At 51.7% G+C, this 27,853-nt stretch overlaps 1 protein-coding gene across 1 annotated transcript in view; it reads left to right on the forward strand.

Annotated features, from left to right (window-relative positions):
- Positions 1–9,568: 9,568 nt before the first annotated feature.
- PODXL (podocalyxin like) overlaps positions 9,569–27,853 on the forward strand; it is a 49,423-nt gene continuing 31,138 nt past the window's right edge. The window contains exon 1 of the mRNA XM_027538966.1: positions 9,569–9,914. Within this exon, the coding sequence (XP_027394767.1) occupies positions 9,851–9,914 (64 nt within the window). The 5' untranslated portion in view covers positions 9,569–9,850. The remainder of the gene's footprint in view (positions 9,915–27,853) is intronic.

Below are 27,853 nucleotides of genomic sequence, written 5' to 3' on the forward strand. Positions count from 1 at the left end.
TATTATAAACTTCTAAAAGTCTAGGATTATCACTTTCACTCATTCTTTATCTTCCAGGATCCCAACTAAGTGTGATGCTCACCCTGGTCCCCAGAATTACTTGAGACAGAAGCTACTATCTTAGTGTTCGTCAATTTTTCAATCAGCAAACATTGGTGGAGGCTCTTCTAGGGCTGGGGCGCTGGCAGTGGGTATAAAGTGACATCCTCCCTTGAAAGCCAGGGCAGAGGTGGCGGAGCTGGTGGGGCCGACTCAGGTGCCACCATTTATCATAGTTTAGCAAAAGCCCAATGTGGACACGAATAAAGCCCCACAGGGGAGAGAAACTCAGAACACAAACTTCAGAAGGAACTAGGAACTGGTGGCTCAGATGGTTAAGAATCTGCCTGCAATGTAGAAGACACAAGTTCAGTTCCTGGGTCGGGAAGATCCCCTGGAGAAGGGAATAGCTACCCATTCCAGTATTCTTGTCTGGCGAATTCCATGGACAGAGGAGCCTAGCAGGCTACAGTCCATAGTGTCACAGTCAGACATGAGTGAGCGACTTAACACTTAACTGGGTGCAGTCCTCCCTTGGGACAGAGGGACAAACCTCTGTGTTTTGACCCTCACACCCTTTCTACATTTGTTACTATTTCTGGTCTAGGGGGTGGACCCAGGGCTCCACTAAAAACAGCACAGAACGCACATCTATAAACTGTCCCCCAAGGGTTCCAGGGTTTAAACCAATCTTGAGGCACACCATCATACGATATGGAGTGTTCATTCCAAGATTTCAAATGATTTGCCACATCAACCTGTGCAAAGTCTGAAAGAGATTGATTAAATAAATAATAATGAGTAATAGCTACAAAAAGTGTTATATTTTTCAAACCTTAACAATTTTTGCCTCCCCAGCTGCTTTGAAACCTCTCTGAAAAAGAGTTAGGGCTGATATAGTCTCCCCATTTTGTAGATAAAGAAACTAACACATTCTGATCAGAGAATTCCCTGATATCATGAGCTGCTGCTGCTGCTAAGTCACCTCAGTCGTGTCCGACTCTGTGCGACCCCATAGATGGCAGCCCACCAGGCTCCCCCGTCCCTGGGATTCTCCAGGCAAGAACACTGGAGTGGGTGATATCATGAGCTAGTTGATGATAAAACAAAGAACAGAAATACAACTTTCTGTTGTATTTTTTTCAAATTATCTCTGGAATTTTATTTGTTTATCCAACCAGTCTTCACTGAGCACCTACCATGGGCAGGCACCATGCTAGGCCCTGGGATGTAAGAGGGGTCATAGAGAGAGAGGGTCATGGCCTTGTGTGTAGTCAGGAAGCCCAAAACTGCACACAGAGAAATAAACAAGAAATGGATGAGCCATCCCTGCTATGAAGGAAGAGATGCTGGGAGAGAACTCCTTAAGCGCCAGGATTCTTTGGACCTGGGATAAAATGTCAGGATTCTTTCCGGTTTGAGCAGAGCTCTGCATTGCCTCCCTGCTGCACAGAGGCAGAGCCTACCACCCCAGCTGTGCACTCTGAGTGTGTAAGTGTTACCAGAATGCCCTGGTGACAGGGGAAAAACAATGCTTCAGAGGTTGATGAGGTCATGGGAACCTTCAGAGCTACATCCCAGCCCTGTCCCGTAGCTGTTGTTCATCCAGCCTGTTTATCTTTGTGGGTCTGCAGCTCTGTCCCCATAGTTTCACTCACCTCTGTAGCAAGGAAGAAGGATACCTGGGCGAGATACCTTTCCCCAAGACCTAAGTCCCCCAAATGGAGTGTGTCCCCCAAGAGGAGAAGTAATAATGGGGTTGCATAATCCTAGGTTTTATGAATCAAGGAAGAGTGAATAAAAAACTTTAACAAATACCAACCAGTTAAGGCAGTTTGGAAGATCACTGGGCGTGAGAAAGGGGAACAGTGATACAAACACACTGGGGGTAAAAAGTACATTGGGGGTGCTACAATTCTGACTTTTGCAGATGGAGCAAGAAACCCTGGGATGTGAAGAGTCCGGTGATGAAATGAAAAGTTCTTGCAAAGTTCTTGCACGTGTTTAACTTAAACACAGACATGGTCTATAGTTCTTGTGTATTGTATCCTGAGGTATCAGTAACAGAAAACTGTCAGGCTAAATATATGCCAATTTTTATTTAAGTTGGGTGGGCTTCTTTGGGGATACGGGGGAGTGTGGGTTTTAACAAGTGTCAGTTCAGTTCAGTTCAGTAGCTCAGTCGTGTCCGACTCTTTGCGACCCCATGAATCGCAGTGCCCCAGGCCTCCCTGTCCATCACCAACTCCCGGGGTTCATTCAGACTCACGTCCATCGGGTCAGTGATGCCATCCAGCCATCTCATCCTCTGTCGTTAACAAGTGTAGGAGGGGTCTTATGGTGAACCAATCATTTCCCGAATTGAGAAAAACACCAGTTGCCTGCTATACCCGCATTATGTTGTAGATTGCTCCTAGGAGCAGATATTTCATCTTCCTCATATTTATGAGACAGGTCAGGCAAGATAATAGTACAATAAATATCACTTTTCATTCATGTATGTTTTCATTCTCTGAATAGTATAATGATTTTAGGAGTCAGGCTGCTGGATGCGAATCCCGAGTCCACTACTCAACACCTGTGTGATCTTAGGTCAGCTACTTCATTTCCATGAACACCTCAGTTTCCTTATCCATCAAATGGGGTACAACACTTGGTCTTAGCCCAAAGGAAGAGAAGGGAGGAGCCTGGTGTGCTGCAGTTCATGGGGTTGCAAAGAGGGGGACACGACTTAGCAACTGAACGACAACAACAAAGCCTGATTTTGCAGCCCGCAGCTTGGCCTACCTAGAGGCAACCACGATGGGAAAACCTGTCGTTCTGGGGCAGGACCCACTTTTCTGACCCAGCATGAGGGCCTCCGAGAGGGGAAATGTCTGCCAAGGAGCAGCATGAGCTGCTGTTGACTGTTGAGCAATCGCCCTGTTGCCCCTGCTCCTTCCAAGAGAGGTGGGAAGTAGACCAGTTCTTTTGTTGACCCAAGAATATGACCCTCCATTTATTTAGTGTCAACTAGGCATCACATACTCCCTCACATTCTCACGGTGATTCTGCAAGATTCACGATGCTACTGCTGCTAAGTCACTTCAGTCGTGTCGGACTCTGTGCGACCCCATGGACGGCAGCCCACCAGGCTCCCCCATCCCTGGGATTCTCCAGGCAAGAACACTGGAGTGGGTTGCCATTTCCTTCTCCAATGCATGAAAGTGAAAAGTGAAAGTCAAGTCGCTCAGTCTTATCCGACTCTTAGCGATCCCATGGACTGCAGCCCACCAGGCTCCTCCATCCATGGGATTTTCCAGGCAAGAGTACTGGAGTGGGGTGCCATTGCCTTCTCTGAAGATTCACGCTATTATTTATTTTATAGAAAAAAAGAGGCTCCAACTCAGAGAGGTTAAGTAAAAGCCCAAGGTCACAGAGCTATTAAATCACAGAAGATTTGAACTGCCGCTGACTCACTCCAAGGCCATTTCTCCTCTGCCAATCCCACACCTTCAGCAACGGAGCTTCTTTGCCTGAGATCACTCCTTCCATCTCTGCTTCACCTCTCATCTCCTGGAACTTCTTCCCTTGAACTGGATTCTTCCTCTTTGCTCACAATCATGGGTGCCTCTTCAATTTTAATACATCGAACACACAAATACAACCAAACCTTTCCCTCGACCCCACATTTTCCCTCCTCCCACACTCAATGCCTCTGTTTCCTCATCTCCATACACTCCCCCAAGTTACTGTATGTCGTTCAGATCACTCCAGACGAGATTTCCAGTGACTCTCCCATTGCCAGATCCAATCTGTAAATTTCAGTTTTTACAGCAGGTGACCCTAGACCATCTTATTACTACAATATCCACTTCTCTCTGTTTCCACGGCACCCTTCTCTCTTGGTTACCTCCTAGGCAGCTCCAAATCCCCCATCTCCACTTCCTCAGCCTATTCCATGAGAGCTGAAAGGCTCTGCCTCCAGCTTCTTCTCACAGCAGAGCATCCCAGGGTAATAACCACTGCCATGTCTCCACCCCTGCCTGCACACCGATGGCTCTCCAATCTCTTTCCTGTCCTGACCTCAGTGTCACAGACAGAGCTTCAGTGTCACAGATAGAGCTTCAGTGTCACAGATAAAACTTCTAGACATGGCCCCTGAGTGCCTCAGGGGCCTTCAGAGTCATCACATTCAAAATAGGACTCTTCTTTTTCTACTCCCAAACTTGCTGCTATGTCCTCGACCTCAGTTGGTGACATTAAACCTTGGCACTTGATAATTCACCCAGAAACCCAAGTAAGCCTAGACTCCTTCCATGGCTCCATGCCCTCGACATAGCACACATACCATGCCCACATCCAGCAAGTCACCAAGTCCTATCGATTCTGCTCTCCAAATACCTCATGCATCAGGCCCTGTAACTGAACATACGTTTGACTGCTTGCCCTTCAACAGCCAATAAATGGAGGAGCAAGTTTCAAAGAGAAGAAAGATGCTTTATTCAGAAAAGCCAGCAATCTGGAGAGAAAGTGGACTTGTATGCAGGGCCTGGCTCCGAAGATTCTGTTCAGCCATGACAATTTTTAAAGGGAAAAAGGGGGAAACAATCTCAATTAATTATTAAGGCAGGAGGTCAGATTCGCCATCATCTTTCCATTGGGTGCAGGCCTGTTGACTTCTTCCCCTCTTCCTTGGGACTCTGTCTTGCTCTGGTGATCTGCCTGCAATTGAATATTCTCTTACCCTCATGGCCCACCTGCAGATTTACTAAGCAGATGCTGGAGGTAGAGAGTCAGTCATTCTTTAACTGTTTAATTCTTCATTCTTATTCCTTCTAATCCAGAAAAGGAATCAACAGTTTAGGCGTTGTGGATATTTAGAAAAGCAGAAATCAGGAGCTAAATTAAATATTGCCTAATGAGCTCATCTTTATGATTAAGGTCTAAGGAAAATAGGGATGAACAAACAGCAAAGAGGCCAAGGAGCTGCCTAGAGCCCCTCCTCGTCTTTCCCACCACCACTGTCTGAGCTCAGGCCCTGTAGGAGTAAGTGCCTTAGCCTCCCAAAGCCCTGTGCTCACCTCCAGTCTCGAATCTGCCCCCTGAGCCCCTGTCCACTGCAGCTAGAGTGATCTCCCTCATTGGCAAGTTGGTCCTGTCTCCTCCAGCTTCTGACCCTTCGGGGATTCTCCATTGTCTAAGAATCTCATCCCACCCACCTCTCCAGTCCCATCTTCCATCCCTGCCCGCACACCTTGAACTCTACTTAAGACAAAACACCGGCCTACAGGCCCCTCTTCACTTTCACCCATTGCTCCACCTGTCCAAAGTGCTTTGCTTTTTGTTTTCCTCCTGGTGAAGTCCTACACCTTCTTCAAGACCCTGTTCCCTCCTCACAAGCCATTCCTGACCTCCCCAGGTGATGCTGAGTTTGTCCTGCTCTCTGCTTCCCACATGCCTGCTCATGACACTTGTTATAGCCTCTACAACACCTCAGCTATGTCTGTGTATAGGTGTTGCTTCTCCTCCAGGAGGGCCGAGGCTATTCTATCCACATTGTCATTCTTAGCACTGAGCACAGAGCCTGGCATTCTACGCTGTCAGTGTAGATGCTGTTGAATACTAATAGGTAAATGTATGATTTTGGGAAGAGGTGCCCAATTTGAACCTCAGCTGATATTCATGGAATCACAAAACTTAGCAGTCAGAGATAAAGCCCAGCTTCAGAGATGAAATCCAAGGACTTCTCTATCTATTCAGCATTTGGGTATCAAGCACCTTCTTGGGGTGGGGACCACTGAACTGGGCACTGAGATTCCACGCTGAATGAAATTCCAATCTGGGCCCCCAGGGAACTCAGAGCTCAGGGATTAGAAAGCCAAAGTAAGAGCATCCTTGGCACCTTATGAACAGTGATGTGCCCCAGGATGGATGTGTGTGCTTTTATTTTTTATTGGTGGGTGTGATGGCTGGAGGCTTTCTCCTAACCCTAGATGCAGATGTTGTGGTGGGAGATGAAAGTTGTTTAGGATAAGGGTCAGGAGAACTTTATCAAACCTGCATTTAAGGATGAGGTCAGCAGCATCGTTAAATTAAATGTGGGGCCAAGTATTATAACAGCGAACTTTGACTGACAGGGACCATGGGAAAAACCATTTTCAACCTGTGCCATAGATGCCTATGTAATACGAGTTGGCATTCATGTTTGCTTTCAGGATCTATATCTGCGTCTGTATCTATATTTATGATGTGATGTGCTATTCCGGGTGATCTGAGGAAGCAGGCGAATAAGAGATAACCCACATTAAGAAGCTGAAAACATCTGTCAATGTCATAAATAAAAAAGACCGAGGAACTCTCATAAGCTGGAGAAGAAACTGGACAGGAAAACTAGATGAAACGTGGGATCCTGGATAACTTCCTGTGCCAGAGAAAGTACATAAAAAATAAAAGGTCGCAAAATTTGATTGAGGCCTTAATTAGTAAATAGTATTGAACTGATGTTAATTTTCTTTTTTTGGTCATTGTGCCATGTTTTCTTTAGACGCTAATCCTAAAGGAAGCAATGTAAAGGATATTCAGGAACTCTTGCACTTTCCTTGTAACTCTCTTAGTCTAAAATTATTTCAAAATAATATGTTAATAAATATAATTGTCTAAAGCAAAAAAGAAAAACAGTTGAAAGTCTCCTAGGGGAGCTAATGCATGCTACATGTAACGAAAATGTAATAAATCTCAGAAGGATGATGGACTAGCATCTCAAAGTGCTCTCAGGGCTTTCCTGGTGGCTCAGTGGTAAAGAATCTGCCTGCCAGTGCAAGAGACCCAGGTCTGATCCCTGGTTCAGGAAGATCCCACATGCCGTGGAGCAACGAAGCCTGTGCACCGCAACCATTGAGCCTGTGCTCTGGAAGCTGAAACTCCTGAGCCCACCTGCCGCGACTACTGAAGCCTGTGTGCCTAGAGCCCATGCTCCGCAACTAGAGAAGCTACCGCAATGAGAAGCCTGCACACACATCCCATTGTATTTATAGGGAACACACTCTTTCCTTCAACAGCTTGAGAGTAGTGCCCCCTGCCCCACTCATCACAACCAGAGAAAAGCCTTCACAGCAACCAAGACCTAGCATGGCCCCAAATATATATATAAATAAATAAAATTATTATTTTTTTAAAAGTCCTTTGAGTTTTGACTTTCAGAGCCAGTGAACTAGTTGGTGGAAGTGTTATGTTAAAGGGGGCCCAGGGCTTAGGCCAGGTGCCTGGAGCAGTTCTGCTTACTGACCACAGCCAATGTTCCTGCCTGGCCAGCCTCAGTCCTGGAAACCCCATCTGCATAAGGTGAGGGGAAGACCCGCTGCTGCTGGCTACTGGGGACGGTTCAGGGCGTTTCTGATTTTGCCAAGTCTCTGGCTACAAAGAGCTGTCCTTTTCATATGCCAGAGATGTCTGCTCTCATTTTAATTTTGCACAGTAATAGGACCAATCCCACATCATGTGAATTTGAAGTATACACTCTCCCTTTGTGAGTTAACATGCTCTTTTCTAGATTTTTGGAGCCACCGATTGAGTGCAAAATTACTGTTTAAATCAGAGAGCACACAATACACTAATTTTAAAATCCCAACTTTTTAAGCACACTGCTTGGTTTCAGAAAGAGAAACAAGCCTTTTGTTGGCACAGATATAAGGGGAACAGTACTAAAAAATATCAAAGATAGTCACAGCACCCCCCCCCCGCCCCGCCCCCACCACAGTATTTATAGGGAACATACTCTGTCTTTCCCATATGCGGCATGGAAAACGGGGCCAGAATGATCCTGCAGAAACTTCCTGAAGAAAACAGGCAGGTCAGCCAGTCCCAAGCCCAGCCTGCTGCCGCAAAAAACCCTAGCCAGAGTGCCCCCGCTTCCTTCTCTGCTTCAAAGATCCTGTGCCTTTAGGGCAGCGTATGCGTGTAGCCCCCTCGAGGGGCTAGAGGAGTCCACTGGGCTGGGTCCTGGCACGGGGCTGGGCTCTGGGGACACCCCTTCTTTCCCACCCCGGACCCATCTGGCAGAAAGACTCCATTTATCAACCCAGAAGTCGCTTGAACCAAATCCTAGCGCATCCCCACCCCTTGCCCCCCAGTTAATCATCTTTCCCCTTCTGGGTCTGCTTCCCCTCCCCCCAACCCCAGCCCCGGAGCCACCCCTGAGCATCCTCCGCAGGGGATTCCAGGATCTGCATCATTCAAGCAGCTTTTGAAAACAAAAACCACCTAACCGAGGGGGAGGTCTTTGTTCTTTCACCGGGTTTACTCGGTTTATGGAATTCAATTCCCACCGCTACCCCGGGTCTGCAAATTTCTCCTTCCAGTACTGGGAACGGGGCCTCTTCATTCCCGCAGACTGTCTGTGTTCCCGGCCCTGTGCTAAGCATTTTATCTTAGATAAGTTTCATAGCAACCCTCTGGGCTAGGTAGTGTTATCCCTGTTTTACAGATGGAAAGAGCTGAGGTACACGGAATAACGTGCCCAGGGTTTTACAGCTAATAGATGGACATAGCTAGGTTTTGAGCTCAAGTCGGTTTTAAATCGAAGCCCTAAATTTTCATTGTTGTTCTTGATATAGCAAGAGTAAGAACAATAATAATACTGAGCAATTGCTATATGCCAGGCACTGCGCAAAGTATTTTCTCCAAACTACTTTCAGAAGCAGGTCTGATAGTTACCAGTTCTGTGATCTTCATATCACTGAAAAAGCCTTTTTCAGTCAATTCCATACCTACAAAACGAAGCTGAAAACATCGCTGTTGCGAAGAACAAATGATTTAATATATGCAAAGCCCTTAGAACACCAAGTGGCACATATGATTAATCCTTCAATATTTTGTCTTGTTTTTTGTTTGGTTTTGCATTTCTTTCCCCATCACCTCCATTCACAAGTGAGGTCGGTTTAGAAAAGCTGAACAACTAATTAGTCCAGATTGCTGGGTGCAGACCCTATGGTGCAAACCCTATAGCGCAGACCTGCTCATAAATCGTGCGCGATGCGGGCCCGCCCGCAAGTGAGTTGCACCTGGCAGGTGGGAGACGCGCTCCTCAGGCTTTGCAACAAAACGCGCTGCAGCCGGGAGGCCTGGAGCGCTCCGTGGAGAACACACAGCCTTGGGAGCCTTCTAGCTCTGGATCTGGGCGAACAGGAACGCGGCAGTGTTGAGGGGGGGGGGCGGTCCCGCCAGACTCGCCTCAAAAGTATCGCGGGAGACACCTGCGCTCCAGGGCGGGCAGGGGGCGGTCTGGTGCCGGGAATCTCCCCGGCTACCGCGCCTCCCGGCGCTCACGCTCACATCCCCCCATCCCCTCTGCCCCGAGCAGGGGCCGCCCGCCAGAAGCCTGGAGCCCGGAGCCCGGAGCCGGGAGCCGGGAGCCGGGAGCCGGCCGCGCTCCCCCGCCCGCCGCGCGCCAGGGCGGAGTTTCCTCCTCGGCTCATTGTTCTCCGCCCAGCGCCGCCCCGCCCGCGCGCTCCTGGGGAAGGGGAGGGGAGGGGGCGGGGGCCGGCGCGGACGGGACCGGAGTCGCCGCAGCCGCCGGCCGGGCCGCAGCCGCGCAGACACCGCCCGCGACGCAGCTGCCTGCCGCTCCTCTGCCGCCTGGCTCGGCGCCTCGGCTGGCTCTGCCGCAGCGGCCGCGAGGAGGGGCCACCGGAGCGCGACTCGGGACGCTCGGGCCACCGCCCGGCCGTCGGAGCCACAGCCAGGCCTCCCGGAGAGGCGTCCAGACGCTCCCGCCGCCCGGACCCTTGGCCAAGTCCGCAGCCACCTGCTCCGCGCCCGCGCCTAGGACACGATGCGCTCCGCGCTGTTGCTCTCGGCGTTTTTGCTGCCGCTGCCGCTGGTGCTCTCCGGTAATGGTGAGTGATGGTGGCTGGGCTCCGCCGGGACTCCCCTTGTGCCGGTGCGCCCCCGGCCGGGCCCGCTGCTGGGAAACCCGCCCTGCCTCGTGGCGGGACCCGGGAGCAGCCCCTGCGCCCACTACTACCCGGGGCCACACGCGGAGCCCTGACCTTGCACCAGCCAGGCCCCTTCCCACCCCCGGAGAACGCCGCAGGTGCCGGGATCCGAGCGTGGGTCGTCCGGATCTCCACGTGGGTGGAGTTGCGATGGGTTCTGTTCGGGCAAACAGGGGCGCTCCGGCGCTGAGTGGGCTCGCTGTTCTAGAGTTGGGACTTGGGGCACCGCGAGCCTCCATGCTTCCACTGGACCCCCAGCGTCTGATCACTTTTTTCTCCGCGTTGGAGCGGTAAGGGACAGTATTGTGTCGTCGTTAATTCCAGGCAGAGCGGCAGGCTTGGAGCTTATGAGGAAGTCCCCGAAACAGGTGACAAACCTCCAGTAACGGCCCTCGAGGCCATGTGTTTCGCGTTCTGCTGAGTGCATGTGGTCACTCAGCTCACTTGAACCTGTGCTGGGGCAGGTGGAAAGGGGGAGGGAATAAGTGGATTCTCCACAATCCCAGACTCACCTGAGTGGGGCCCCTGCCTCCAGGGCACCGAGGGAACAACTCCCTTCCCTGTACACGGCCAGGAAGGTGAGAGTCCCTCCCAGCCCTTTGTAGAGAAAAGAATTTCTCTCTCATGAAACCAGCCTGGACTGTGCCATAGACACATCTCCCATATTTCTTCTAAAGGTGAAAATCTGGTGGGACAGGTACTGTCCCAGAGTCCCTAGGAACAGCTAGGAGTCTCAGCCCCAGGAGAGAGAAGCATTTCTTTCTTGCCCACCAGAGCAGGTGTCTGCAGGGAGAAAGAGCCCTGTTTCCATTCTAGAGTCAGGAGGGCTGTGGTGACAGTTGAGACAGAGAGGGGATCTTGCTCTTCTTGGTAGGTGCTGCCTTCTGGACTAAAGTCTTAGGGGAAGGGTGGGGTGGCATGGCAGTGCACTCTGTTTTCTTCGTCAGAGGGAACTTTGCTCATGGCAAGGGGCAGGCTCTCAAGGAGCAAGTAGGTTTGGGCATCCTCCAGGGAGTGGCCCTGAGACTCCACAGCCTGGCCTGAAAGGGGTGAGTGGGTGAAGAGGTGACGCCTGCAGGAGGGATTCCAGTGTGAGGAACACTGCAGATTTGCACAACCTGCAGGGCTGAGCAGATGCAGGAGTGGGGCGTCTCTTCTCAGTCCTGCTCTCAGGCAAATGGACCTCAGTGTGGACCCGACGCACACCCTTTCTGCCAGGAGCCTCTTAGCACCATCCAGAAGGGAGATGGGCTGTGTTAGGAAGGCTGGGGTAGTTCCCAGTGCCTCTGAGCTTCAGGAGCTGAGCTTGAAGGAGAAGGTGGAGGCTGTGGGATGAGACCCCTGCTCCTCTGTCCTCAGAGGTCACTCTGTCTGGAGCCACCCATAAAATGCAAAGAGCTCCAAGCCCCACTCCTTGCTGGCTTCGAGGCTGGGACTCTCTTCCTTGGCACCTGTGCACTGCCCAGAAACCCTGTCTCTTCCAAGAAGCCCTCTTCAAGCCTAGCATGGGGCATGGAGTATGGTAGGAGCTCCATCTGTGGTAAAGAAAAGAGGAACCATAACCCTGCTTCCTCTCCCACCAGCAAATCACTTGGACTTTCTGAGCCCAGGTGTCCGGTTCCTAAAATGCTACCATTGTATGTAGTGATAACGGGAAGTGTGTTGAAGAGTGTTAGCTGGCAAGGGAATATCACTATTAACATTATTATTTGCTATACTGAGACCAGAGAAGGCTGAAGGGTGCAGACTGTGGCAGAGTTGGGAAGATCCCCTGGAGAAGGGAATGGCAACCCACTCCAGTATTCTTGCCTGGAGAATCCCATGGACAGAGAGAGTAGCCTGGCGGGCTATAGTCCATGGGGTCGCAAAGCGTTGGACATGACTGAGCACACCATAGGGACCCAGTAAGGACGGCTTCATCTCTGCTCTTCTGAAGGTATGGCTGGCTGAGTTGCAGTCATCTGGGAGGGTGAACCCCCAAACTGCTGGAATCCTGTGATTTAGTTCTAAGCAAGGTTTCAAGTAGAACAAATGAATTATATCCGACAGGGCCCTGGGATCTTACCTTCTATTGTAGCTGGGTCACACAGCGTCAGCAGCATCCAGCCTGGTGCCGACAACCCATTTAGACCCCTTTCTGGTTTGATATCCACTTGGTTGAACCATATGGCAAATTGTACCTCTAAACCTGTTTCCATATCTGTAAGACAGAATGAAAGAGCAGGGGAACATCTAGTGTCACTGTGACATTTCTGGGCTTTTGCCGAAAGGACAGGTTGACTGAGCACTGTCTTAAGGGTCTGATTGTGTCATTCGATGGATGAATCTTAGGCAAGGGAAAGGCAGCTAGAGGTGGTTGAAAACACTCGAACTTTGGATCAGACAGACTTACATGACTGAAGACCAGATAGTGAACGTCTTTGAGTCTGTAAAAAATGACAACAAATCTCCATCTTGCAGGTTGTTCTGAAAATGAGAGATAACATATTAATGAGTTTGCCGTTGTGCCCAACTCACCATCAGAACTCAAAAAATCCTGGCTTTTATGGTTAATAAGCCATACGCGCTCTTCCCCCAGCATCAAGATTCTGCTAATGTCTGTGTCAATTGCTAAGCAGTAACAAAAAACTGAAGCTTAAAGTGCCACGTGTTGGTGGAAAGGGTGGCATATGTGGAGAAGTGGCAGGATTTGGGAAGGGGTGATTTGGACAAAGTGAGGCAGGGGTTATACAGGGATTTTATTTTATTTTTTAATTAATTAATTTTTTGGCCACCCCATGCAACACGCGGGACTTTAGTTCCCTGACCTGGGATTAAACCAGTGCTCCCTGCATTGGGAGCACAGAGTCTTAACCACTGGACCACCAGGGAAGTCCTAGACAGGGATTTTAAAATAAAAGGATCAGCAGGGGGTGAGAGATCCTTCCTAGGGTGGCCTGAGGCAGAATGAATTGCAGGGTGTAGCGAAGACGTGGATCAGAAGCTGGGGATATGATGGGGGCTTCTTGAGCTGAGGGAGTCAATGAACTGCACGGAGGCTTTGGGGAGGAGGTGAACTTTCAGAGCCCAGAAAGAACATTCCATGGGGTGGGGCTGGGGACAGCGGGTGTTCCAGTGAGGTGCTGTTTGGGCTTTGAGGCAGGAGTGAGCTAGACAAAGAGGGGGCGGTACTGGGAGGAGACTGGTTCCAGCAGGCTGAGAGGGAGGTGCGGACGGGCTGGGGAGGTTGAGGAAAGACTCCCGGAGACACCAGGTGGCTGCTTGGCCAGAGCTGCAGGGTGTGGCCATCAGGGAGGGAGGGCCCTCTGGGGGTCGCCCAGGACCTAGAGAAGCCAGGGCACAGAGGTGGGGGGACAGGCAGCTCCCTGCCTTTGCTTTTTTCCTCAAAATTTGGAGGGAGAGGAAGGGGTCCTGCTGAGTAGGGTTTTGATATCTCTGCCCCCGCTTTGGAAGCCCAGAAAGGATGGGAATTCCACCTGGGGTGAATCCCCCTGGGTGGGGAGGGTTGGAGCATTAACCCCGTCCATCCTTCTGGTATCACCTCTGCCGAGCTTTCCTAGAGGGAACCCAGTCCTGTTCCAGGGTCTGTGAGGGCGTCTCCTCCACCACTCAGGGAGCCCCTCAGGGCAGAGCCGGTAGCACATTCATCTGTCCTCCAGGGCCCAGTGCAGCACTGGGCACTAAGCTCAGGAAATGTTATCTGGACTGGGAAACTTGAGGGGAACTGGCCCCAGCCCCTGGCTTTTCAGGCGCTCTGGAAGTGGGAGGCATGAGGCCAGCTCGAACCCCTGTGGTGATGCTGGCCACCAGGCTCTTTCTGCAGCAGCCAGAGCCACTGGAAGCAACCACAGAGGTTCAGGACTTCCGGGCGTGGGAATACAGACCAGCCAGGTGGCCGCTGTGAGGACCGCTCAGCTCCTAAGGGAAGGGAAAGGAACCCTCCGAACAGCACTTGGCACTTCTTGGGAGGGGCATCGGAATGTAGACGATCCTTACCCCAGGAAGGGCCGGCTTCTTCACACCCCCTGGGATCCTGTGCAGGGCTGCCAAGTACAAGCTCGAGCCAGAGTGGATATCCTCCCACGTTCCTGGAGAAGGGGAGTGACCACCCTCTGCCCACTCCCTGCCCAGCCGTCCGAACCCAAGCCTGCCTATAGACTTCATCAGACTGAGAGGAGGCTGGAGCTCTGTCCTCAGCTCGAGGCTTACTTCCTAGTCATGCCCACCATGTAGGATGCAGGGCAGGGGGCTCAGCAGGGGGTGTCCGTGTCTCGTTTCATCCCCAGCCAACCCCACGTAGTGGTGTGCTTCTCTCCTTGTCCTGTGTCCTGTCCACTTTGTGGGGCTGTTAGAACATCAGGTGGCAGATCTGGGATCACCACTCTTCAGGCCACACCGGTAGGTAATCACAGCTCTAGGTATTCTCTGTAGGGAAAGCCTTCAAGAAAATCTACACAAAAGATACACGGTAAGGAGCCTCCTTGTATTTGCAACAGTGTAGTCCATAAGATTGGAGAAGGAAATGGCAACCCACTCCAGTGTTCTTGCCTGGAGAATCCCAGGGACTGGGGAGCCTGGTGGGCTGCCGTCTATGGGGTCGCACAGAGTCAGACACGACTGAAGTGACTTAGCAGCAGCAGTCCATAAGATACCTTCAAGTAGGCAGCCTGCTGGCTGTTCAAAATAGAATTCAGTCAACAAAGGGTGGTTTCCACAGTACTTCTGAATAACCCAGAAAGTCAGAGAACACAGAATTCTAGAGCAGGGAGCCTTTTGGAAGTCATCTTCTACGCCCCCTCGTTTTTTCAGATGAGGGGATGAACTTGCTGAAGTTCTCTGGGCCTCTTGGGGACGTGTGTGCATGTGCGTGTCTGCAGCCGCAGCCACTAGTAAATGTACTCAACCTCAGGGCTCATTCTTCCCTGGGCATTGGAGAAACTCCCTCCGACCCTGTGAAGACAGGGCTGCATGGTTGGTGGTGACATCTCTGCTGGGTGCCCAGGCTCTCTCCCCACCCCTCCACTGGCCAGGTACACTGAGGCTTGGAGCCACTTTGTCACTGAAGATTTAGGCTCCCCTGTCAGAGTGCTGGCCCCACGCGTCGTGATTGCGTGTCTTGTCTCCCATTGCCTGGGCGCCTCTGGTATCCGCAGCATGGAGTCAGAATCCAGAACAAAGAGCAGGTGAGAAGTCATTGTTCCAGGACTAGTGCACAAATGCAGCATCATTTGCAGATTCAGGAGCAGCCCCTCCCCACCTGCCCCCTCCCCACGTGGCCCCACCCCACGAGCCCCCTCCCCACGAGCCCCCTCCCCACGAGCCCCCACCCCATGAGCCCCCACCCCATGAGCCCCCACCCCACGAGCCCCCTCCCCACGTGGCCCCTCCTCATGTGTCCCCACCCTGTGCTCTCATACAGGCACTGCTGTGGACCACTCCCACAACCAGCACAGATCTCCAGCCTCTTGGCCTTCCAGCCACCCATCCTCCCACTGTCCCCACCCCTTGCCCTGGCACGCACCACCACCACCCTCTCTTCCTTTGTAGCCTTACACCCCTCGGGTCAGCCACCTCCAACTTCCCTAGGGCCAGGGTGCAGGGTGGCACCCTGTCCGCCAATTGTCATGGCCGGAAGGCGGTGGGCCTCAGCCCAGTGGGAAGAGAGTGTGGAGGAATGTCCATGTGTGGCTGGCCGTGCAGCTCTAGCTTGGGGTGCAGAGGACCCTCCCAGAGCTGGACCCCTGGAGATGCATGGACTGACCTGGGAGCCCACAGTTGTCTGACCCCTAACCTTCCAGTTCAGGTCAGCATGGAAGGGACAGTGGGAAGGCCAGGACACTTTGTAATTCTTCAACTGAACGTAGGCAAGGTGGGGTTGAACCCATGCCCCCTTTGCAGCAGAAATTCATAGAGCTCTGTCCGAGGGATCCCTCCGTCTCCATCTGGTCTGATTCCTCTGCTAATCTGCCAGATCCTGCTGACTGGAGTGAGACTTTCCAGCCAGGGCCACAGAGGTTGCCTATGGACAGCCTCTATCTCACAGATTATTCCAGAGAGGGCAAATGGAGGCCCCAGGCACCAAGGGCCATGGTAGATCACATAAGCAGCTCTTATTCCCAATGTCTGCCTGCCACATCTGACATTTCCTTCAGCTCTCTGCTGCAGTGCCACCTTCTCAGAGAAGCTTTCGGGCCTCCACACCCCCACCCCTTCTCCCCTGAGACTTTTCTCCATCTCTCCCGATGGGCATTCATTTCTTTGTCTTTTCCCTGAGTTCCACAAGGGCAGGGACTTCTGTTGGTCAGTGCTGTAGCCATAGCATCCACAAGAGTACCCGGCACATAGTAGGTATTCGATAAATATTTGCTGAGTGAGTGAGCAAGAGGCAGAGCGAGCTGTATTTGAACCTGAAATCTTGTCTGCCAGTTCGGGCTTTCCAACTATGAGGCTCCTGACCTGACTCCAGCAGAGAAGCAGGTGGTAGGGAGGCTGGCCTCATCCATGGCGGAGTGGACACAGAGGCAGGAGGGTGAGCTGCCTTGTGGTCCAAGGTGGCTACTCAGGCTCCAGTTGTCAGGAGAAAAGAACAAGAAGGCTGCAGCTCTTCTGCTAGAAACCACATACACCCCATCCAGTTACAGTTTGTTGAATGAAACTTGGTCCTATGATCACATGTAGCTGCAAGGGAAGCGGGAAGAGTGAGCTTTATTTCAGGCAGACATGTGCCTAACCAACAATCAGGGCTTCTGTTGTGAAGAAGTGAAGGATGATGGATATTGGAATAGGTCCCTGGCACATGCTATCATGGTCCTGCTCACTGGTTTTCTCTTCCCTCAGTCCTCCTACCTTGTAGTAAGATCCACTTTGCATCTGTCTGCACAAGTGAAACAAGCAGTTGGCCCCTGTGACCTGAGGCTTTGCCACCTTCTGGCTCAGCCACGTCCAGCTTGGTCCTTGCTTTTTGCAGCTCCAGCCTTTTCGTATTGGTGGAGCAGCTCCTTGTGATGCTCAGGGAAACACAGCTCCCTCCCTCTCCAGTCCCTCAGCCACGAGCTGCACCAGTGAGCCAGGTGCCCTGGGGCCATCCCATGAGCAGCGCCTCAGCCAGGGCAAGCATGGGGGACTCCTGTCCCCCACATTTCTCTGGATGGGAAAGAAGAGTTTCTGTGTCCCATGCTCCTCTTCCTGCCTCAGCAGGGCAAGTGCAGGGCAGCGGGAGGTACTGTTCTTAGGAGTTTTGTCCATGGACTCTTGCGAGAGCAGCAGCTGGAGGCCAGTGACCCTTAAACCTGGAGAGGTTCTGTGAACTGTTTTAGGAGCCTCCAAGAGCTTGGCGTACACTCCTGGAGGGGAAAACGAAGAGTAGGTCAGTTGGGAGGCATCCAATTCACATCCCATTCACTTGGTGAGGCTCTGCAATTATCTGTTCTATAGAGTTGGTCTCCACAAAAGAAGTCCTTTGAGAGTTCTGTCTGTAGTCAAAGAGAAGAAAAATAGAAATCTCCTGGCATAGCGCCCCAGGCTTCAAAGTCAGAAGCTTGAATCCCAAGTGGCTCAGTAGTAAAGAAACCACCTGTCAATGCAGGGGTTCTCTGGGTCAGGAAGATTCCCTGGAGGAGAAAATGGCAACCCACTCCAGTATTCTTGTCTGGAGGATTCCGTGGACAGAGGAGCCTGGCAGGCTGCAGTTCGTGGGGTCACAGAGTTGGACATGACTGAGCAACTGAGCACATTGTCGCTTACTAGCCTTGTGATTTCAGACTTGTTTCCTGGCTTGTCTCCTCCTGCCTTCCTCGGTGAGGGTTGAATATTTCATATGTCATGTCAGTGATGGGCCTGACAATACTTTAGTTTTATTTCTTTAGTTGACTTCAGCTCTAACCCAAGGTGAGGTGTGATGAAACAGATCCTGCCACTGCCCCCTCCCAAACTGGCGCATCTGCCGTGGCCTCGCTGGGCTGAGCTTTCTCCTCCGTGACCTTTTCCCATTGAGTCACTGCAGCCGGGCCACTCAGGACGAGGGCCCTGGTTCTGGGGGATTAGTTGTACGCTGTAGTCCTGGATGAGGGTGTGCTTAGCTAAGAAGGGGCTCCGATGGTCAGGTGCCTTCCTTCCTAGTTCCCACCCAGGTGCTTCTCACCTCACCCTTACGGGGCACTGCCCTTCACTTTTGGGCTTCAAGTCAATACAGGCTTTCCTGAAGCCCCTCAGATCCTGACCCTGGCAGCCTCTGAGGTTCTTCTGCCCATCACCCTGTGAAATGGAGTCTCCCATCACATGGCTCTTTTTCCTTTTTTCTTCAAATTTTATTTAGCTATAGTTGATTTACGATACTGTGTTATTTTCAAGTGGACGCTTCAGATTCTTTCCATTATAGGTTATCAATTAAACATACTTCCCTGTGTTTCTTCAGGAGGTCCTTGTTCTTTATTTTTCAATATAGTGGTACTTATGCTCAGTCGCCCCAGTCGTGTCCGACTCTTTGTGTCCCCTCCGACTCTTTATGTCCCCGTGGACTGCAGCCCTCCAGGCTTCTCTGTGCATGGGATTCTCCAGGCAAGAATCCTGGAGTGGGTTGCCATGCCTTCCTCCAGGGGATCTTCCTGACCCAGGGATTGAATCCACATCTCCTGCATTGCAGACAGAGTCTTTGTCCACTCAGCCACCCAGGAAGTCCCTAGTCATTCAGTGGTGTCCAACTCTTTGCAACCCTATAAACTGTAGCCTGCCAGGCTCCTCTGTCCCTGAAATTCTCCAGGCTAGAATACTGCAGTGGATAGCCATTCCCTTCTCCAGGGAATCTATAGTGATGCATATCTATTAAGCCCATACTCCTAATTTATGCCTCCCTCCCCCTCTTCCCCTTTGGTAACTGTAAATTTGTTTTCTGTGTCTGTGAGTCTGTTTCTGCTTTGTAAATAAGTTGATTTGTACTATTTTCTAGATTACACATAGAAATGATAAATAATAGTTGTTTTTCTTTGTCAGACTTAGTATGAGAATCTCTTAAGTCCATCCATGTTGGTGCAAATGGCATATTTCACTCTTTTATGGTTGAGTAGTTACTCACTGCATGTGTATAAATTATACACACACACACACACTCTACATCTTCTTTATGCACTTAACTGTCAGTGGACATTTAGGTTGCTTCCTGTCTTGGCTATTGTGAATAGTCCGTTTCTCTTTTTTCACCCTGGATAAGTGCTCCTCCCGCCACCCGTGCTCCACTGCCCTGTCCAGCACGTGGGTCTGAGTCTCTCCTTCTCTGTAGCTTCCTTTCTCCATCCTTCCTCACCGTGACTCTGTGCCAAACTCCCAGTGACTCTAGCCAAGCCAACCAGTGAAGCATGCCATTGGTCTTTGCACAGCCACCTCTATATTTTCTTTCTCCGGGGAGGGAAGGAGGCCCTGGGGTTTACAATCCAGCCTCTGATGAAAACCAGGCAAACAAGTAGCTCCTCACAAAGCAAGAGGTAGGAGGAAGATAGGAACTCCTCTCGGAGCTGCCTTTGGTTTTCTCCACAATAAACGCCAGTGGGGCGTGTCCTGTGCCTCTGTTTACCGAGATGGTAAATCTGGGCTAGCACCATATGGGTTTTTTTTCCCTTTCACAATTCAGGGAGATGAGCTGTGTCCCAAACTGTCCAAAAAGAACACTTACTTCAGTTCAGTTCAGTCGCTCAGTCGTGTCCGATTCTTTGCGACCCCATGAATCGCAGCACGCCAGGCCTCCCTGTTCATCACCAACTCCCAGAGTTCACTCAGACTCACGTCCATCGAGTCGGTGATGCCATCCAGCCATCTCATCCTCTGTCATCCCCTTCTCCTCCTGCTCCCAATCCCTCCCAGCATCAGAGTCTTTTCCAATGAGTCACGTCTTCACATGAGGTGGCCAAAGTACTGGAGTTTCAGCTTTAGCATCATTCCTTCCAAAGAACACTCAGTACTACTCAAAATTTTAATAATTACGCTCTCAGTAAATGTTTGATAAATGAATAAAATATTGTTTTATGAATAAAAGGGAACCATGATCCAAAACGTTTGGGAAATGCTGCCTACTGTGCTCCCCTCGGTGGAAAGTCAACACATTCTAGGATCTGAAGTGGTCTGAGGGGTCCTCATTACTTTTCTTTAACCCCAAGTTCCTCAGGCACACCTTAACCATGGAACCTTTTCCTCTTTTCCTTCCTCTTTTTAATAGAACATCTATTGGGGGGATGCCAGCGTGAAGTTAGTGACCAACAGTCCCAGTTTACCCAGGATTGAGAGGGTGACTTTCAGAGCCCAAACCCAGACAATCCTATGTAAAGATCTCTGTGTGTGTGCTCAGTCATGTCCAGCTGACTCTTTGTGACCCCCATGGACTGTAGGCCCCCAGACTCCTCTCTCCATGGGATTCTCCAGGCAAGAATACTGGAGTGGGTTGCCATTCCCTTCTCTGGGAGATCTTCCTGACCCAGGGATCGAAGCTCTGTCTCTTGAGTCTCCTGCATGGCGGGTGGATTCTTTACCATCGTGCCACCTGAGAAGCCCATGTAAAGACCTGGACCAAGTCAAATGTAAAAACACAACTGGCTGTGTCTGGGGTGTCGCAAAGCCAGATCTTCTATTTATTCATTACTTGTTATTTGTTTGGCTGCCCCAAGTCTTAGTTGCAACACACATTATCTTCATTGCGGCACTTGGCTTCCAGAGCACAAGGGCTCAGTAGTCGCCCCATGGAATATGGGATCTTAATTCCCCAGCCGGGCATCAAACCCTCATCCCTTGCACTGGAAGGCAGATTCTTAACCAGTGGGCCCCCAGGGAAGTCCCCTAAGCAAGATCTTCTTGACGTGGTGATGGAGCAGGAGCAGGCCCTCCTTCCTTAGGGGCTTCATAGGAAACTTCTGGAAGGCTGTGGCCACTAGGAAAGCTGCTTGTACCTGAGTCTGGGCAGGATGAGTGGCATTCAAGGCTAGTGGCCTCTCCTGGGTGCTTAAAGGTCAAAGCGTTTCTCACATGGAAGTTGGAGGCATCATGAAGACTGGTTGTGCGTCTTCTGATGGTTGACCTTTTCGCTCCAATGGGAGCAAACGCAGTTTGCCAGTTACTTCCAGCTTCCTTCCTGTTGCGCCTCTGCCCTGCTCTTTTGAGCCCCTGATCGTGACATCTCCTTTTCCAGTTCGATCTGACTCTGTCATCCTGTCTCAAGCCTTGGAGAAGGGGGCTTCCAGAGCCAGCACCCTAAAATGGCTCACCAGAGGTAGTGATGCTGGAACTTTCCACTCAGTGCTAAGACCTCATCCACCCTCAGTCTGTCATTTTCCTGGGATTCAGGGAACCAAATGGCTGAAAAGAGTTTGTTTTTGTCTGCTGAGTCACCAGCTTGCCTGTGCTTCCCAAGCTGCCACTGGCAGGTGAGGCCCCTACCTTCTCCCAGGCAGGTTCATGAGCTGGGAGCCCCTTGCTCAGGCAGGCTTAGTCGTGCACCCCAGCTTTAGGGGGCACTGCTGACTAGCATGGGCTGGGTCCCTGCCTTCCCACTGTGCTGTGCTGTCAGCCTACTCCCCAATGCACCCCTTTACCAGAAGACCCTTAGAGCATCATGCAAGATTGCTTACCACCCCCCACCCACCTCGAGTTATCCCGGTGTCAACTTCTCTGCAGATACAGTGGGTCAGGGCACTAGAGAGCTTATGCTATGGACAGCTAGCTTTTTGAGAGTCAGGCCCTACCGGGAGCGTAGGGCATATGCCCCCAGGATAGACAGCCACCTGGGAATTGGACCACAGAGTTCTGGTTACCAAAGGAGGCGTGACCTGTTGCCCAGGATGCTGACTATCTGTTTGCCCATCTTTCCCTTGATGGAGAGGGAATCCATGATTTCTAGGGTCCCTCTGGTTCTGATGGCTTCCTGGGTAGTTCAGCTGGTAAAGAATCTGCCTGCAATGCAGGAGACCCCTGTTCGATCCCTGGGTGGGGAAGTTCGCTTGGAGAAGGGATAGGCTACCCACTCTAGTATTCTTGAGCTTCCCTGGTAGCTCAGACGGTTAAGAATCTGCCTGCAATGTGGTAGACCTGAGTTTGATCCCTGGGTTGAGAAGATCCCCTGAAGAAGGGAAAGGCTACCCACTTCAGAATTCCATGGACTGTATAGTCCATGTGGTTGCAAAGAGTCGAATGCTACTGAGTGACTTTCACTTTCACTTTCTGGTTCTGACGGTATGACCCAGGGATGCAGAGGAAAGCGATGTCTGCACGGCTTCTAGAGCAGAGGACATACCCAGAGTAGTCACAGAGGACCGTATACTGAGCCACATCCGGCCCTGTCTGCTCTGTAACTCTGCCTCTCTCTGGGCCCTGCTTCCCCAGCCTGAGGGGTGGGCATCAGCTACTCCTCTGGCTGCATCTTTAGTCATGATGCTACCACTCTAAAAGCAAAGACCAGTCTATAAAGGACCAGCCTCCCTGAAATCCTCTGGCCCTGGATGTGCCACCTCCAGAGCACTGCACCCACTTTTCAGATGGGAAATTCGAGGCAGGAGGATCATGGTTGTTTACGAGTCAGTCTTCCACTTGAGCACTTCTGTCTTAGTGCTTGAGATGTAGGGATACCAGAAACACTTGGCCCAGACATCCAGGCTTCTGCACCCACTCGGAGGGTGGTGAGATGCAGTGAAGAGAGTGGGGAACAGTAGGGTCAGGAGCCTGTGAGGCCGAGAACAAGAAGTGGTGCCTCCCGTTCTCCACCTAGGAGAAGGAGCCCTGGGTCTGACTTCAGAATCACCCTTGTGTGACCCAAGCAACCCTGAACCCCGTCCTGACCTTTGGAACCTTGGAAGGAAACATTTCATTTTGCTTCTAGTTTCTTCTGAAAAGAACAACTGTGAAATCACTGCATGGGGTGTGGGTGTTCGCACCTGCTGTTCTGGTGACGTGGAGCCTCCTCGGCTACTTTTCAGTTCAGTTCAGTTCGATCGCTCAGTCATGTCTGACTTCTTGTGACCCCATGGACTGGAGCACGACAGGCCTCCAGTCTGTGCACATCACCAACTACCAGAGCTTGCCCAAACTCATGTCCATCAAGCTGGTGATGCCATCCAACCATCTCATCCTCTGTTGTACCCTTCTCCTCCTGTCTTCAGTCCTTCCCCAAATCAGGGTCATTTCCAATGATCAGCTTTTTGCATCAGGTGGCCAAACTATTGGAATTTCAGCTTCAGCATCAATCCTTCCAATGAATATTCAGGACTAATTTCCTTTAAGATTCACTGGTTTGATCTTGCAGTCCAAGGGACTCTCAGGGATCTTCTCCAACACCACAGTCCAAAAGCATCAATTTTTCAGCATTCAGCTTTCTTTATAGTCCAACTCTCACATCCATACATGATGGGAAAAACCATAGCTTTGACCAGACAAGCCTTTGTTGGTCGTCTCTGCTTTTTATTATGCTGTCTAGGTTGGTCATAGCTTTTCTTCCAAAGAGCAAGTGTCTTTTAATTTCATGGCTGCAGTCCCATCTGCAGTGATTTTGGAGCCCAAGAAAATAAAGTCTGTCACTGTTTCCATTGTTTTTCCCTCTATTTGCCATGAAGTGATGGGACTGGATGCCATGATCTTCATTTTTTGAATGTTGAGTGTTAAGCCAGCTTTTTCACTGTCCTCTTTCACTTTCATCAAGAGGCTCTTTAGTTTTTCTTTGCTTTCTGCCATAAGGGTGGTGTCATCTGCTTATCTGAGGTTATTGATATTTCTCCCAGCAGTCTTGATTCCAGCTTGTGCTTCATCCAGCCCGGCATTTCGCATGATGTACTCTGCATATAAGTTAAATAAGTAGGGTGACAGTATACAGCCTTGACGTACTCCTTTCCCAGTTTGGAACCAGTTCGTTGTTCCATGTCTGGTTCTAACTGTTGCTTCTTGACCTGAATACAGATTTCTCAGGAGGCAGGTCAGGTGGTCTGGTATTCCCATCTCTTTCAGAATTTTCCACAGTTTGTTGTGATCCACACAGTCAAAGGCTTTGGCGTAGTCAATAAAGCAGGTGTTTTTCTGGAATGCTCTTGCTTTTTCAATAATCCAACGAATATTGGCAATCTGATCTCTGGTTCCTCTGCCTTTTCTAAATTCTCTTGAACATCTAGAAGTTCTCGGTTCATGTACTGCTGAAGCCTGGCTTGGAGAATTTTGAGCATTACTTTGCTAGCATGTGAGATGAGTGCAATTGTGTGGTAGTTTGAACATTCTTTGGCATTGCCTTTCTCTGGGATTGGAGTAAAAACTGACCTTTTCCAGTCCTGTGGCCACTGCTGAGTTTTCTAACTTTGCTGGCATATTGAGTGCAGCACTTTCACAGCATCATCTTTTAGGATTTGATATAGCTCAACTGGAATTGACCCCTTGACTACTACTTTTTGGAGGTGACTTTTCAGTCATTTGGATACCTGGCTGTGGCCGGGCGTGATCCTGGGATTCCTGATTCACTTCCTAGGCGGGGTGAATAGGAAACTGAGCTTCCTTGACTGGGCTCTAAGGCCCAAACATGAGGACAACTTGGCTTTGTTTAAAAGGAACATGGCTTTTAACTTTTCCTGCAGGCCTTGGTGGGGGACAGGGGGCGGGGCTTGCCCTCAATTGTTCGGCCATATTCATTCGGGAGGATTGTTTGTTCTTTTAAGCAGCACCCGACCAGACCCCCACTCCCCACTAGCCAGTCCTCCAACACCAAAGAAACCCAGGTTTCCTGCTCTGCAAGGGGAGGGGTAGTCTGCCTTCCCCCTGCTTCTCTGGGCCAAGTGCAGAGCAGAGTCATGGGTGATGGGGTTGGGGCTTTATTTAACCCACTTTGTAGAGTTGAGTGGGGTTTCAAGCCGGGAGCACACTGACCTCAGCTCCTACCCACCCCCTGTCTTCCAAAGCGCTGCACATTTAGTGTGGGCACTGCGTCCCAACGTGGATTTTCCTGCAGCAAGAAAGATGCAGGTGTTATTCCTAGAAGGGGAGGCTTCTCTCCAGGACAGGAAAAAAAAAAAAGTTTGGACATTTGGAAAGCTGAGCCCGCGGCCTTCACCTTCAGCTTCCAGCAGGTGGAAACCTGTCGTTCCCTGGGAAAATCGCAGGCTGCCTTTCACAGAGCTTGCTCCCTTGGCTCCCAGCGGCCACCGGCCGTCAGTGCGGGACTTCCCTCTGGCTCTTGGTCTTTGTTTTGTTTTTGGGCCGGGAGTGTCGACTGGTCCCTGGCGGAGGTTTCCAGGGGCAGCTGAGAAACCCGTACACATCTGGCGATTTTCACAGCTTCGGGAGGGGGGGAAGGTGGCTGTGGGAACGACAACGTGCTCCCGCGGAAAAATATTTACCAGGGTTGTTTTTGAACTGGCTGCTAAGGAAGGAGTAGGATGCCAAATGTACTCCTGCGTTGGCTGCATCCCAGGACCTGAGAGAAGCAGGTGCAGTGCGGGGTTTGGGGGGCGCAAGGGCAAGGAGAATGTGGGCCTGCAGGGGGATGGGGGAGAGCCACCTCCACGGACAGAACCCCTCCCCCAGCTAAAGTCCTGCTCCCCAGGCTGTGCCTGTATCTCCCCAGCCCGGGGCTCCATTACAAGGAGCATCATGAGGGCACCTTCCCCACACCGGATCGGGGAGACCCAGATGGGACCCTGCTCAGTCTGGCGGCTCAGTGTCTGGTCAGGAAGACAGGCGCAGCAGTGCTGCTTATAAGCTTCAGAGGAATGAGGATACACTGTTTCTGATAGTGGTTGGTAGGAAACTGCATGGTGAGAAGAGAGAGGAAACATACCTGCCTGTGCCCGTGGCCTCAGGTGGCAGAGGTGCAGCAGGGTGTGAAGCCCCACCCCCGCCCCGTCCCCCCTTTCTTGAGCTCTGGGCACAGCGTTTGTGGCTCCAGCGCTCAGCAGGCTGTAGGCACAGTGGTCAGCCCGCCTTCCCATCCCAGCAGACCTCTGAAGAATTGGAGTATTTTGACATTCCCCCCCAAATGCTTAGACATTTTAAAATCGTTCACTTTGTTCTAAGGGAGGCCTTTCTCTTTCCCCTGACCAGAAGACCAGGCGCCCCCAGGAAGCCCCAGGCTCTCTCAGGACCCGGGTCTCTCTCCCACCCTCTAAGCTCCTTCTCCTGGTGGAGGCTTGTACATCGCGCTCAGGGTCCTTGAAACAGACTGTAAGGAGGAGCTGAAGGTGCTCTGCCCCTTCCCCAGGGTGCTATCCCATCGTCCTGACCTTTGTAGGGGAGCCCAACTCCCTGGCGATGCCCAGTCAGCCGGGCATCACCCCGCCCACTGCAGGTCAGTGGCTTGGCGGCTGCTGGGCCGGCTGCCCGCTCACACAGATCAGGCTTCACATGGTCGGCAGCAGACCGAGGGATTAGGAGGCCCGGGTAGGGTGTTGTTTTAAAGGGGTTAGTCTGTCTTTCCAGTACAGGAAGAGCCACAGCCCTACCACGAAGCCTGACACCCTGTGCCCAGCCTCCCTTAGGCACAGCAGTGAGGGTGGCTCAGAGGCAGGAGGCTGGCCCAGGCCAGGCACCTCGATGCGGGAGTGGAGGAGGAAGCAGGAGGGGCCACAGGCGCTCAGGTAGAGATGGGCTGACATCCTGGGTGACCAGAGTTGACGAATTCCAAGCTCTCTTTCCTCTCTGCCATCAGCAACAGCATTATGAGTAATCCAGAGAACGCGTTTCGAAGCGTCTTGTTACAGGGTGGGGATGGGGTTCTGCCCTCTGACCCCACCTGGAGAGCATCTGCTGGGGGTGGGCAGCCAGCTCTGGCCTGGGGTTGTCACTAAGAGGGATCGCAGAGCTTGCTGAAGGCCCCCTGTGCTAGCCTGGGGGATGGGGGGAGGATGAGAGCAGGGCTGCCCTATAGCAGGCCTCCTGGCTCCCCATTCTGCTCCTGCCCCTCCAAATCTTCAAGGCCCACGGCGCTGAAAGCCCACTCTTGAGTGCCAGCCAGCCAGTCGGGAGTGGTTCTGGGGCAGCAGCCAAGTAGAGTGGCCCACTCGGGGAGGGCCTGAGATTCTGCCTGACTCTGGGACCTCGGTGGCAAGGGAGGCGCTCAGGAGGTGGGCCCGGGGCCAGCCCTCCCATCCTCTCCCTCCCTGCGCTCTGGTGGGACCCATCCATGCAGCTCAGCCTCCACACGGACGCACCCAAAGCGCGGCCCATGCCCCAGGGCCACCCCAGTGCCCAACGGCAGTAGGACAGACAGACACAGACACACGGAGCAGAGTACCACACTGCAGTGAGTGGATGGTCCACACCTACATGCCACGATGAATCATGCAAATGAAATGCCGAGGGAATGAAGCCAGACCCGAGTCACACTGTGTGATGTCATTGATCCAAAATTCCAGGCCAGGCAAAAGTGACCTGTGATATTTAAAGTCAGAAGAGAGGTTGCCTTGGGGATGGAGAGTGACTGGAAGGGAACAAAGGGAAGGCTTTGAGATGAGGTGTCCTTTTCCACCATCTGGGCGCTGGTTGTGTGCCAGTGCTCCATTCTCCCCTGTGATGGGTGGTACATAGCTCTTCAGTGAGACCTTGTTAAAATAAAGGGGGAGGGGGCTGTCCTGAGGCTCCCCTCATGGCACGCAGCAGGAGCTACCTGAACCCACAGAAGCAGACACTCAGTAGCCAAAACGCCGGGGCCCCAGGCAGACAATTCCCGTGGGCCAGCCTGGGAGAGAAGCTCTGTGGACGGGAGCAGCCAGCCCCTGAGAAGAGAAAGGGAGCCAGGTTGGGTGCTACTAACCTGGGCATCGGGCTGGCCAGCCCTGCCCCTGCTCCCAGCTGTCACTGGCCGTTACCCTCAGGGTCAGAGGGAGTTTGAACCAGGGGCC

Source organism: Bos indicus x Bos taurus, chromosome 4 (genome assembly GCF_003369695.1).
Source record: "Bos indicus x Bos taurus breed Angus x Brahman F1 hybrid chromosome 4, Bos_hybrid_MaternalHap_v2.0, whole genome shotgun sequence".
Taxonomy (NCBI): Eukaryota; Metazoa; Chordata; class Mammalia; order Artiodactyla; family Bovidae; genus Bos; species Bos indicus x Bos taurus.